General features: G+C 40.0%; 3 protein-coding genes across 7 annotated transcripts in view; 2 read left to right on the top strand and 1 right to left on the bottom strand.

The window, feature by feature from the left end:
- LOC146453225 (uncharacterized) overlaps positions 1-11,595 on the top strand; it is a 97,316-nt gene extending 85,721 nt beyond the window's left edge. For 2 of the 4 annotated variants that reach the window (XM_085096870.1, XM_085096869.1), the window contains exons 3-8: positions 410-571; positions 1,257-1,334; positions 2,248-2,315; positions 3,340-3,468; positions 7,272-10,143; positions 10,909-11,595. In XM_085096870.1, the coding sequence (XP_084952996.1) occupies positions 410-571; positions 1,257-1,334; positions 2,248-2,315; positions 3,340-3,468; positions 7,272-10,121 (3,287 nt within the window). In that variant the 3' untranslated portion in view covers positions 10,122-10,143; positions 10,909-11,595. The remainder of the gene's footprint in view (positions 1-409; positions 572-1,256; positions 1,335-2,247; positions 2,316-3,339; positions 3,469-7,271; positions 10,144-10,908) is intronic. The other 2 variants (XM_085096868.1, XM_085096867.1) reach the window with 1 other exon arrangement.
- On the bottom strand, positions 3,804-5,999 carry LOC146453227 (uncharacterized). The gene has a single exon (XM_085096854.1). It carries the CDS (start codon positions 5,936-5,938, stop codon positions 3,971-3,973), a length of 1,968 nt encoding a protein of 655 aa, XP_084952980.1. The 5' UTR covers positions 5,939-5,999; the 3' UTR covers positions 3,804-3,970.
- On the top strand, positions 5,648-7,189 carry LOC146453226 (uncharacterized). Of its 2 annotated transcripts, XM_085096856.1 has the most exons (2): positions 5,648-5,776; positions 6,158-7,189. In XM_085096856.1, exon 2 carries the CDS (start codon positions 6,170-6,172, stop codon positions 7,097-7,099), a length of 930 nt encoding a protein of 309 aa, XP_084952982.1. In that variant the 5' UTR covers positions 5,648-5,776; positions 6,158-6,169; the 3' UTR covers positions 7,100-7,189. The 2 variants fall into 2 exon arrangements, with proteins under 2 accessions (XP_084952982.1, XP_084952981.1); XM_085096855.1 differs by lacking the exon at positions 5,648-5,776 and having other exon boundaries at positions 6,011-7,188.
- Positions 11,596-12,830: the final 1,235 nt, after the last annotated feature.

The following is a 12,830-nucleotide window of genomic DNA, read 5'->3' as shown; positions in this document are numbered from 1 at the left end:
GGAAATAATATGTTTTAGCAATAGTGATCCAATTTAAAAAAGAAGGACAAGCTTAAGGTTTTTATCCGAGTATGCCTGTGTCACTAAATGAAAAAAAATGTATCATTTGTTAATAAGGCTTAAAATAAAACATCATATATAAGCTTAAGTTGGTCTTTATAAATCATGAAAACAAGGACATAACTTGAAAAGGTCGTATCCACCTTTTTTAAGGTAGAGTTTGCCCATCCCTTAAGCCACAAACACTTTTCAAGTCTTTGCGCTCACTACGATAGATTTTAAATACCACTGGGTTCCGATTCTATTCAGGATTCTACAGATGACTATATGTTCTTTGGCTTTTAGAAGTGATACTTCAAAATAGATGACGGCCGCTTTGATTCATGGTGTTTTGTTCGGTTTGTTTTAGCAATAGCTGAAGTGTACTTTCTGGAAGGTGACAAAGAACTGGAGAAAAAGGATCTTTTGAACGCCATACACTTCTACACTGAAGGAATTAAAGTGAACTGCAAGGATGACGAACTGAATGCCAAATTGTACAACAACAGGGCAACAGCTTATTTCCATTCAGGTGAGATTCTGTTAGATTCACAGAAACCAAAATTATAAGTAAGAAATGCATGCCAGTTAATGACGTTTTCTAGAGGGAAAAAATAATGTATCTGTAAATTGTGTATAGTATAATTGCGTTCGACGTTCCGGAGAATGCGTGCTATTCGTGTCGTTTCTCTCTGGATGCTGTGCGATTTCAGGGTTTGGGCACCATCTTGTGCCCACTCGCCTCGATTTCATGCGAGGGCCTCGAGCCCATGTAGAGGCCAACTACAACTGCCCAATTCACTAGAGATCGAACGCACTTCACTAATCCATGATTACAACTACATTCTATTGTTATTATGATGTTAGGAGGTTAGTTCCATATGAGGATTCGGTTCCTCCCTGTTGGTATTTCTTCTTTACTGATTGTATGTAAATAAAGTCGTTATAAATCAGTTTCAGATTAAACTATCGCGATTTGATTCAAAAATAGAAATAATTTAAATACCGCACAAACCGTTACTAGAAGGGGGAAGCTTGACTAGATAACATTTTCCAGAAGGCCAGCGTTTATTGAGGAAGAAGGCTCTTTAGATGCTGATGAAGTGACAAGGGATCATTCTTAGTGAATGCGTTCGTCAAACCCACTTATCCATTCTTGTTTTTGATTGTTATCCACTTGTTTACTGTTCTGATTGAGGTGTCAATAATCTCAACAGAAAAGTACCAAGAATCAGTGAATGATGCCAGAGCCGCCATCGATTTACAACCAGCTTTCCTAGACGCCATTGAGAGAGGTGAGGTCCATTTTGATGTGCATATTCCGTCTTTGCTTCCTGATTAGCAACATTCAATGGGCGAGATGTTAATTCCTAGACATCAATCGTCCTTGTGTTGGTTGTTCTTTTAACGGCTTGCCATTCCTACATAAAAGTGTGAAGTTACTCACCTCAAGTAAAATTATATTTTTTGACTATTTACTGGCGCTTTTCATTTGTTTAAACTGCCGCCCAGACCAATCAGTTTCGTAAACCGGGAATGTACCAATTTGAAGGATTAGTTTTATCCTAGCCCTTAATAGTGAATTTCTTCAAAATAGTGCGTTCCAGTTTAGGAATGATTTTTTTGTTAAAGGGAACCTCCACTACGACAACAAATGGACGGTAAATTGTTGGAAACTGTGTCTTAATTTAAAAATGTCTAAAAATCAGATATGACTGTCGCCTAATTTCGCTTTTAAATTTCCCGGGCGCGGCCATCTTGGATTTCATGACGTAATAAGGTTGCTCTATTGTATCACACAAAAGATCTTCTGCTTACTGACAATAGCGGCAACCGTATGACGTCATGAAATCCAAATGGCGGCGAACGAGAAATTTAAAAGCGAAATAGGCGATAATTATATCTAATTTTTAGCACACTTAAATGTTATTTCTACTTTTTAAACTAAAATGTAGAATTGAGGCACTATTCCCAACAAGTGTAACGTCCATGTTTTGTCGGAGTGAAGGTTTCCTTTAAGATTTTGCAGCACCATCCCTTTAAAATTACGCAACTTAGATATTTCTTTCATTTCTTCTTCTATCACGAACAAGCAACAATATGAAAGTTCTAGAACATGGACAACACGAGGCACATTTATAACACATCCATTCGCCCTTCGGTTAGTTTGATCTATCTCAGAATTGATTGTTGTTGTTGTTTTTTTAGGAGTGCTTGCCTGCTTGGAGCTAGGTCTGTATGTAGAGGCCACTTATTGGTGTTACAAGGGCTTAGCAGTATCCTTTTATAACGTTCTTTTAGGCCATTTGAAACACATGTGATTTCTTTTGCAATTCTCGCCGCACTTTTTAATGTCACTGTTTGTTGCACTCAAATCTTTTTCACACAGTGTGTAATTCTAGTACCAATTTTAGCGTGATTTATATGCACAATATAACAGTGTTTTCGAACATGTAATTTCGCGGAAATTGGCAATCAATGTGCAAAAAATTTCATGTAAGAGCTGGGGAAACTCACAGGGAGTTCTGCTAGCGCATGACTTTGGAGAGTTTGGTTAAGGAATGTGGATACTTCGGTCAGTGAAAAAGCGTGTTAAATTCTCAATGAAAGTCTGATCTTGACTTGGGTGGGGCACCAATAGAAAGAGACAAAAATGTACGATATTATATCCTACTATAGTACCTTACTAAAAAAATTCGCAATGTGCAAATGTGATCATGAATGATGCAAATTTAAGTGAAATACTAATTTAAGAGTGCCTTAGAACCACAATGGTACATTTTCGGCAATCTGGCGGACATCTTGAATTCTAATACATTGTTTTGCCGCCCCCTCCCCCCCCCCTCCCCTCTTAACCTCTTCCTCTTTCCCAGAGGGAAAAGCTCTGCGAACGAGGTTGTTGCCCTCCCCCCCCCCCCCCCCTCCCCGGCAACTCTCTCTCTCCGTGAATTTCTCGTGTGAGAAAATCGATAAAGTTAGATTATTTTGAGGAAAAGTGGGCAATAACTCTAGGTTATCCTGATAAGAAGTCAACAATTCTGTCTTCAGTTCCTGTACTAAAATTGTAGCAAAATCATTCTAAATCAGTCTATGAATCGCTTTTGACGAGAATCAAGGCTTGAGCTAAATTATTCAAGGATTTTAAAAGCCATTTTTCTCAACTTTAAGAGGAAATATCCTTTGTTTATATTTTGATTTTGTTTGTTTTGTTTTCTCAAAATAGACAAGTAGCAATCAATATATCTTAATAACATGCCGGCTTTGTACAAACATTGCGCTTCGCAACTTAACTTTTGCAAGATCTCTGAGAATAACCAAACACTTTTGGAGTTATCAGTCAGGGCAGATAAGAAACTAAAATCCATACAGCAGGAAAACCGAAAGAAAAGAGGCACACATAGTCTTGACTGTCAGCAGGAGAGGTGCCTGGTAAGTCTGAATAAAGCAACACATGGAAATCCTATACCTTCTCGGACCATTAATAATTCTTGGAGAAATTCAAAGCAAAAGTTCACCACATTCTCCTTTGCGATAGCAATTTCCCTTGTTTTTTCCTTAAGAATCGTTAATGAGTTCGGGAACTGTTCCCTGATTATAAAGGTGTGAAGAATCTTGACATCTACGAGCATTCAACAAGTCAACACCACGTTCTTTATCTCTCCAAAGTTTCTGCTGGTTGGGGAAAACAAATTATTAATGTGCACTAAAGGACTCAAGTCACTAGAACTCGACATTAATTATCTTTGTCGTTGACGTTGTCCTTATAAGTAAAGGTTTGGTTATACATAGACAAGTAAAGATAAACGATAAAAAGGAACAACGTTTCGGGGTCGTCATGACGCCATTATCAAGTTCGAAGTGATAGAAATAATTGAAGTCAATGTCAGAAATAGTTCACCAAAAAATTAACATAATGTCTGAATATATAATGTCACGTAAATAGTTTCGCTTGAATTGAGTCCGATTGGACATTGAGAGATGGTGTTAACTCTCTAATTAGCAACATTTCGTAAACTAAGCAATCGAACTTGTTCATGCACTTCTTAAGGACAGAAAAATTTCTGTCAAGGTCTTTAGGGACATTACGGTGTTCATTAAGAAGGTGCTTGCCAATGGAAGAAGATTGGTATACGCGCTGGTGTAAATGCCGAAGTGTAAACCCTACATAACTTGCATCACACAAGTCACATTGATATTTATAAACAACACAATTCTGATTTACAATAGATGGTTTTCTCTCCTTTATCTTTAGTTCTTGTTGGATTTTGTTACCAACAAAAATCGGTTGGATGACTGTGTCAATCTTCTGGCTAAGATCTTTGAGCTGTTTGTGTACCAGGTCAGCAGAAGCCTGATCTTTGAAAGGCAGGACTATTCGGACAGTTGGACTGTCTCTTGGGGCAGGTATTGGTTGAGTGCCTTCAGCCTTAGAGGCTACAAAACTCCTAACGGTGGTGTTGATAAGTTGTTGTGGGTATTTCAACCGGGTGAACACAGCTTTCAAACGGTCACATTCTTCAGAGAAGTACGACCAACACGATGATAAGCGATACGCACGATCAAGCATGGTTCTCAAAAGCCCTCGTTTATAGCGCATATCGACGTGACTTTGGTAGTGAAGCAAAAGACTCGTGTTAGTAGGTTTTATGTAGACCTCGGTCTCAATTTGGGGAGCTCTGTTAAGGAGCTGCATTCCAAGAAAGGGTAGCAGACCATTAACCTCTGTTTCCATGGTGAACTTCACAGATGTGTGGCAGTTGTTAAGAACCTGGAGAAAATTAGCCGCTGATTTTGTGTCCGGCATTATTGTCAGAGTATCGTCGACGTACCTCTTGTAAAAAGGAGGCATTTTTCCTGCAAGCTCTAGGGTTTCTTCAATGGATCCCATGAAGACATTGGCAAGGGGTGGCCCGAGTGGCGAACCCATGGCGACGCCATCGGTTTGTTCGTAAAGTTGGCCGTTGAATTGAAACAGCTGATCTTTGGTGGATGCTCTGAGAAGATCTACAAGGTCCATTCTGCTAAGGCTCAATTGGTGGGTTTTGTTGAACCAGTTATCTGTGAAAGCTTTATCAGCAAGTATCTGTATGGTTTCCTCTAGGGGCACGTTGGTAAATAGCGAGGAAACATCATATGACACAAGAATATCGCCACTGTTGATCTGTAGTTCCCGAATCTCGCTCGCAAAATCAAAGGTGTTAGTTATTGTGTATTTGTTATAGGACAATGGCTGTAGCTTCTCCTCTAACCATTTTGCTAACCTATAATTATACGTTTGTGTGGCAGATAAGATGGGTCGCATAGCCAGATGTTCTTTGTGCGTCTTAGGCAAACCGTACAGGTGTGCTAGCCGGGAGCCTGTGGGGCGCACAGAATCTGCAATCACTTTGGGTAATATTCTACGGACAATAGATTCTAGCTCTTTCTCCTTTTGAAGAAGTGGATGGTGATGTCTGGGCGGTCTCCCTCTAGTCTTCGGCCTCTCTGGATCAACTGCTCTGAATTTTGTCGTTTCATTAATGGATGCTTCGGATAACAAGCGTAGGTATTCCGATTTGTCCATGACGACTACCCCTGACCCTTTGTCGGGTTTTGTGATGACAATATCATCGCGTTGCTTTAACTCCTCGATGGCTCTAAGGAGTGACTTGGGAGGTTTAGGACCTCTTCGGTGGATGTAATTGAGTGCTATTGATCGTAGGGTTGCAGCTGAAAGCTCTTTAAGGTCATCAGGCAGGTTAGGCTCAAGCCGCCAATAAGCCTTTTCGAAGCTGGCCTTCACTTCAACTGAAGAAACCCGTTGAGGGAAGGCGAATTTCAGGCCGCGACAAAGAACTAGTTTTTGAAAAAAGGATAGCTCGTACGATGAGAGGTTAGATATGTGCTCGTCAATGTCCATCTCCTTGTACAACAGCCGTGAGATCTTCTTAGTGTGGGTGTTAAGAACCTCCTGGTAGTATTTCTTGACCTTGTAGATCTTCTCAGAGCATCCACCAAAGATCAGCTGTTTCAATTCAACGGCCAACTTTACGAACAAACCGATGGCGTCGCCATGGGTTCGCCACTCGGGCCACTCCTTGCCAATGTCTTCATGGGATCCATTGAAGAAACCCTAGAGCTTGCAGGAAAAATGCCTCCTTTTTACAAGAGGTACGTCGACGATACTCTGACAATAATGCCGGACACAAAATCAGCGGCTAATTTTCTCCAGGTTCTTAACAACTGCCACACATCTGTGAAGTTCACCATGGAAACAGAGGTTAATGGTCTGCTACCCTTTCTTGGAATGCAGCTCCTTAACAGAGCTCCCCAAATTGAGACCAAGGTCTACATAAAACCTACTAACACGAGTCTTTTGCTTAACTACCAAAGTCACGTCGATATGCGCTATAAACGAGGGCTTTTGAGAACCATGCTTGATCGTGCGTATCGCTTATCATCGTGTTGGTCGTACTTCTCTGAAGAATGTGACCGTTTGAAAGCTGTGTTCACCCGGTTGAAATACCCACAACAACTTATCAACACCACCGTTAGGAGTTTTGTAGCCTCTAAGGCTGAAGGCACTCAACCAATACCTGCCCCAAGAGACAGTCCAACTGTCCGAATAGTCCTGCCTTTCAAAGATCAGGCTTCTGCTGACCTGGTACACAAACAGCTCAAAGATCTTAGCCAGAAGATTGACACAGTCATCCAACCGATTTTTGTTGGTAACAAAATCCAACAAGAACTAAAGATAAAGGAGAGAAAACCATCTATTGTAAATCAGAATTGTGTTGTTTATAAATATCAATGTGACTTGTGTGATGCAAGTTATGTAGGGTTTACACTTCGGCATTTACACCAGCGCGTGGTCGAGCATAAATACCAATCTTCTTCCATTGGCAAGCACCTTCTTAATGAACACCGTAATGTCCCTAAAGACCTTGACAGAAATTTTTCTGTCCTTAAGAAGTGCATGAACAAGTTCGATTGCTTAGTTTACGAAATGTTGCTAATTAGAGAGTTAACACCATCTCTCAATGTCCAATCGGACTCAATTCAAGCGAAACTATTTACGTGACATTATATATTCAGACATTATGTTAATTTTTTGGTGAACTATTTCTGACATTGACTTCAATTATTTCTATCACTTCAAACTTGATAATGGCGTCATGACGACCCCGAAACGTTGTTCCTTTTTATCGTTTATCTTGTTGACGTTGTCATCGTTATTATTTTAATGCTTACAGGGAGACGGCAATTCTAGAAGCAAAAGCGCCCAAGATTTAGTAGATAGGATTGGACAGGAAAGCGCCAAGGGTGATCTGAGTAAATCTCGTCCTACTTTGGAAGAGCTAAAAGAAGCCATGGTTTACCAAAAATTCTGGTTAACGATCGTTAAGGAAGAAGAAGAAAAAGCCAGTGAGCCCAAAGGGCTGGGAAGCGAAAATAGATATGTGATTGAACTAAATACACACTACCATAAAAACCATTTAGGAATCGCGAAAGAACTGGGAGACAAAATTGGGGAACAAACCGCTAGTAGAAATCTTGGTAATGCTTTTTATTGGAACAGGGAGTTTGAAAAAGCCATTGAATACTACGAAAGTCACTTGAAAATTACCAAGGAAAGGGGAGACAGTCGTGCCGAAGGTCAAGCGTATGAAATGCTTGGCTTCGCGTACCACAGTAGTGAAGATTTCAAAAAAGCGATTGAATGCCACGTACACCAACTAAGAATTGCCAAAGAAAATGGTGAAAGGGTTAGTGAAGGACGAGCAATTTGTTGGCTTGGAAAGGCTTATCGCAGTATGGGAGGCTTCAAAGCAGCTATCCAGTACCATGAAAGTTGTCTTCAAATTGCGAACGAAGCGAGTGATATTGATTTAGAACGAAGGGCATATGGTTGTCTTGGTGAAGACTATGATAGTGTTGGAAATATGGAGAAAGCCATGGACTGCTTTGAACGCCATCTAAAACTTTGCTTAGAGATGGAAGACTTAACAGGCACCTGTGGCGCATACGGTCATCTCGGTGACCTCCATGGCGGTCTCGGAAATTTAAAAAAAGCCATAGATTACTACGAGCTCTACTTGAAAAATGCCATAATCATTGGAGATAGGGTTAGAATGGCATGTGCGTATAATAATCTAGGCAACGCATTCAGAATGATCGGAAATTTTAAAAAAGCAATTAGTTGCAATGAATGGGCACTTAAAATTTTTAAACAAGAAGGGCATCAGGTTGGTGAGGGAGCGGCGTGTCACGGTCTTGGCTATCTTCACCTTTCTTTAGGAGATATAAGGAAAGCTGTGCATTATCATGAACATCATTTGAAAATTGCCAAACAGTTGGGCAACATTGCAGCAGAAAAACACGTGTACAGCGGTCTAGGCAATGCTTATCACAGGCTTGGAGATTTCGAAACGGCGATAGACTACCATCAACGCAGCCTGAAAATTGCAGAAGAAGAAGCAGATAAGAGAGGCATAGAAGTCGCGCTTGGCAATCTTGGGAGGGCATACCTCAATCTTGGAGATGCTAAAAAAGCCAAGGGCAATCTTGAATGTCAACTGAGAATTGCTGAATTAGTTGGTGACAGGATTGGGGTGGCAAAAGCACATTTCTTCCTTGGTTGTAGCTTTGAATTATTAGGTTCTCTCGAGCGTTCTTGTGATTGTTATCAGTCTAGTGTGAAAGTACTAAATGAAGTAAGGGCTGATCTTCAGTTTAAAGATCAGTGGAAAATTAGCCTTCGTCATAGGTTCCAAACGGTATACACAAGGCTATGGGCTCTGCTGTTAAAACTCGAAAAAATACCAGAAGCTCTGTTGTCTGCTGAACGGGGCCGTTCTCAAGCTCTGAAAGATCTAATTGAATTTAACTATGGACTGACACAAACCTCGTTTGAGTTTTGTTCAGTGATAGACATTATTCCTGGCACCTTTAGTCGTCTTCCGCTAGTTTTCATAGCAGTTGAAGGAAACGAAATTACTTTCTGGATTGTGAAAAACGGGAAAGATGTCAAACTAAGGACAAAGAAATTCAGCTATGACATTTCCTTGAATGATGTAGCCGAGTACCTACAGTCACTGATGCAAACTGTCCGGGAGGCCATTGGCGTGAGATCCGGTGTGAAGTGCGAAGATCGCTCATTGGAGAGGCTTGGAGAAACAAACCCATCAAATGAAGTCAGATGTGACCCGCCCCCCTTGCTTTCTTTGGACCGACAGAAAACCAGTTTAAAAACAGCCTACGACGTTGCTGTAGGTCCCATAGCAGACTTGGTTGATGGTGATGAAGTCATCATTGTCCCTGAAGGTCCTTTGTGGCTGGCTCCCTATCCTGCATTCGTGGACTCAAACTCAAAGTTCCTATGCGAGTCTTTCAGAATCCGAATGGTTCCTTCAATGACCACCTTAAGATTGATCGCCGATTGTCCAACCGATTACCATCACAAGAGTGGCGCTCTAATTGTGGGAGATCCATGGGTGCAAGACATCGTCACTAAAAATGGAAAACAACTGGAGCAGCTGCCATACGCCAAAGAAGAAGTAGAAATGACTGGGCGAATACTCAACATTGCACCTCTCACTGGAAGAGATGCAACCAAGCATGAGGTGTTGAAACGACTCTCCTCTGTTGCATTAATACATATTGCAGCTCATGGCCGGATGGAAACAGGAGAAATTGCTTTGGCACCAAACCCTTCTAGGGAAACTCAGGTGCCGAAGGAGGGAGATTACCTGCTGAAAATGAGCGATGTGCTGAGTACGAAGCTGCGAGCAAGACTGGTTGTTCTCAGTTGCTGTCACAGTGGTCGCGGGGAGATCAAAGCTGAAGGTGTGGTTGGTATCGCGCGGTCTTTCTTGGGCGCCGGTGCTCGTTCTGTTCTAGTGTCACTTTGGGCCATCGATGACAAGGCCACTATGGAGTTCATGAAAATTTTCTACAAACATTTGATGGAAGGAAGAAGTGCCAGTGAATCCCTGAACCGAGCCATGAAATCCATGAGAGAATCAGACAAGTTCAGTGAAGTGAAATACTGGGCGCCGTTTGTACTCATTGGAGATGACGTCACACTAGAGTTTGGTAGATGAGCTGGACCAGGTGTCTCGTACTGTAAGTCTAGAGAAGTTAACATATACAGTTTGTTTTGGAAATAAATTTAACTGCTAAACAATTTAAAACTTCGAATGATCATTGTTGATTTAGATCAGAATTTTACTAAAACTACAAAAATTAAAGCGATTCGACGTTTCACTGTAATAGTTAACGTCATTATCAAGAACTCTATTATTGATCTTCACAACTTCAATTGACATTATTTCTTGATTACGATGATAGCTATAACATCGAAACGTAGAATCGCTTTAATTTTTTTATTCTTAGTTAAGGCATATGCGATATCAATTGAAACCATTGACTACTATGAAAGATTTTGAAAGAACGCTGTTTTATAGATATCAACAATAGTTACTTCACCAAAAAGCGTTGCTGTGAAAAATTTTAAGTTTTTAATGAACACGCAAACAATCTGCAGAGAACACCATGGTTTTAAGAATATGGAGATTCAACCCGTGGTCAGCAAACAGTTATTCAGTTAATTTTAGGCATCCACGAGTTCTTTGCCACCTTGTGCATCGTCGGCTGTAAATTCATTTACGACTGGGGTTTGAGAAATGGTTGTAAAATATTTTTATGTGTAAGTTTGTGACATCCTTTTTCGTTTAATACCGTCCAATAAACATTTAAATGCAAAGCAATATATTAAATTACATTGTCCTTAAAAACATGTTTCTTTGACGTTGCACTCACTGTATCCCAGATACGATTTATTCATAATTTCAACTTCTAACCTTTCTTCGCGTTTGTTGTCCTCTATAGGTGGAAAGCTGAAATGTTCTGTGAAGCTGACAGAGAACTCTATTGTTCAGAATAAAGGTGACCGTACTTCGTTCCTGGAATTAATGGCAGATTTCTGGAAATGTATTATAAGTATGAAACTCCAGAGACCCTTAAAACTTTAAGAGGAACTGTAAATGTGGAAATACATATAGCAAAACAAGTGCGTCCTATGATCATCATCAACATCATCATCATCATCATCATCATCATCATCATCATCATCATCATCATCATCATCATCATCATCATCATCATCATCACCGTCGACAAAGTTACGAGGACATGGACGGCATAAGTCTGTCTGACGTGTGACACCACACAGAACTCTATCCTGTATATAGATGTCTAATTCTGTCCCGCATCCTGAAATTCCTTTTTAACTTTGTTTGAATAGTTTGCAGACCTGACATTGTAGCAATTTGATACACATCAAAACTAAGTTTTCACTTTTTCACTTTTCCATTCATGTGACATGGTAAACAATCACAATGTAAATAATAAAAAAAAAAAAAAAAAAGAAGAAACATCAGAGGAAATAATTTGAACTTTTAGTTTAACATTCGTATTAAAATACGAATGAAATATTTTTTGAGGAAAATTTTAATGTGATGTTCTCTGAATTGTGTTTACTTATAAATATTCAAGTGCAAAAGAAAACAGCGATACATCTTGGGATTTCCACTTGAATTTTGCACGTCTTATAATGTCAATTTATGATCTATAAGAGTATAAACCATAGAAAACTGCCTTCGATTTGTCAAGGCTTGGTTCCCACTAGTGACATAGTAATCAGTCTGTTATTTCGTAGTGGGAACGCCGAAAAATATAATCCACAAAAAGACGCTTATGATCGACATAATCATAATCATAAGGAAATGATCGAACATTTCCTTATGATTGTGACTATGATCGTTATGTCGCTAGTGGGAACCAAACTTTAATAGATTCTAGGACGAGTACGAGTTTTTTCCAAGAGAGACAGAGTGCGCACGCGCGGACCAGTATTCGATTTTGGCGGGAAAATGAGACAGACGTAATTATTTTGCTACGAGTTTTGTGAGAACGGCGCAGTGCCGAAAACAAGTCCTCAAGACTGTATTGATCTCTTCTTTTTGGAATCACTAAAGAGCTTAGCAGCCTTAGCTATCATCCCTGATTTTAAAGCAAGTGCGTTGAGTTTGTCGCTCATGACCATACAGAAGCTTACTGGGATAATTCCGTTTTTAGCACTTCGCTAAAAAGTCGAAGTGAAATCTTGTATTCGTATTTGTACTGGTGCTTTAATCTAAAGGTCTCTAATTTAAATTTCATTGACTGCAGAGCAGAAAAATCCTAAAACATGAATGATACGGTTTATAAATATGCGGAATAATTTCCGTTGACACTCAGTTTAAGGCTGTCACAGTTCAATCGCGAGTGACATAATATTTCATCGTAAATATGATAACATGAATGAGAATGCGAAACTTCAGCCGAAAGGGAAAGCACTGCCAAAAGAACTGTTATGACTTCATCGCTATCGAAAAGCTACTGTGAACTTATAAAAGGAAAGTACCTCTTAGAGAAGTACCATGACCTCGTCGCCATATCACGTGACTTCTATCGTGACTTCTTCTATCACGTGACTGTTGTAAAAAGGTTCGGTTCAGTAACGACATTGTGGTAAGTTCACTGAAGTAAGTCGAGCACACAGTCTTTGACAATGCAAGACGATTATTTATATGCGTATTTTTGTAGCTATCGAACAATTATTCCACAAACGCGAGATGGTTGTGAGATGATAGATAGCCAACGAGGCGCGTAACCATTGAGTTGGCTCTGATCATACCATATCCAAAACGCGCGAGTCCAATACTTGTTTTATTAAGGAAAATCAATAAATTTTGCTAGATCTTGCCAAT

Source organism: Pavona decussata, unplaced genomic scaffold (assembly GCF_977016875.1).
Source record: "Pavona decussata unplaced genomic scaffold, jaPavDecu1.1 SCAFFOLD_344, whole genome shotgun sequence".
NCBI classification, from domain to species: Eukaryota; Metazoa; Cnidaria; class Anthozoa; order Scleractinia; family Agariciidae; genus Pavona; species Pavona decussata.
This window is presented reverse-complemented; position numbering and strand designations above follow the sequence as displayed.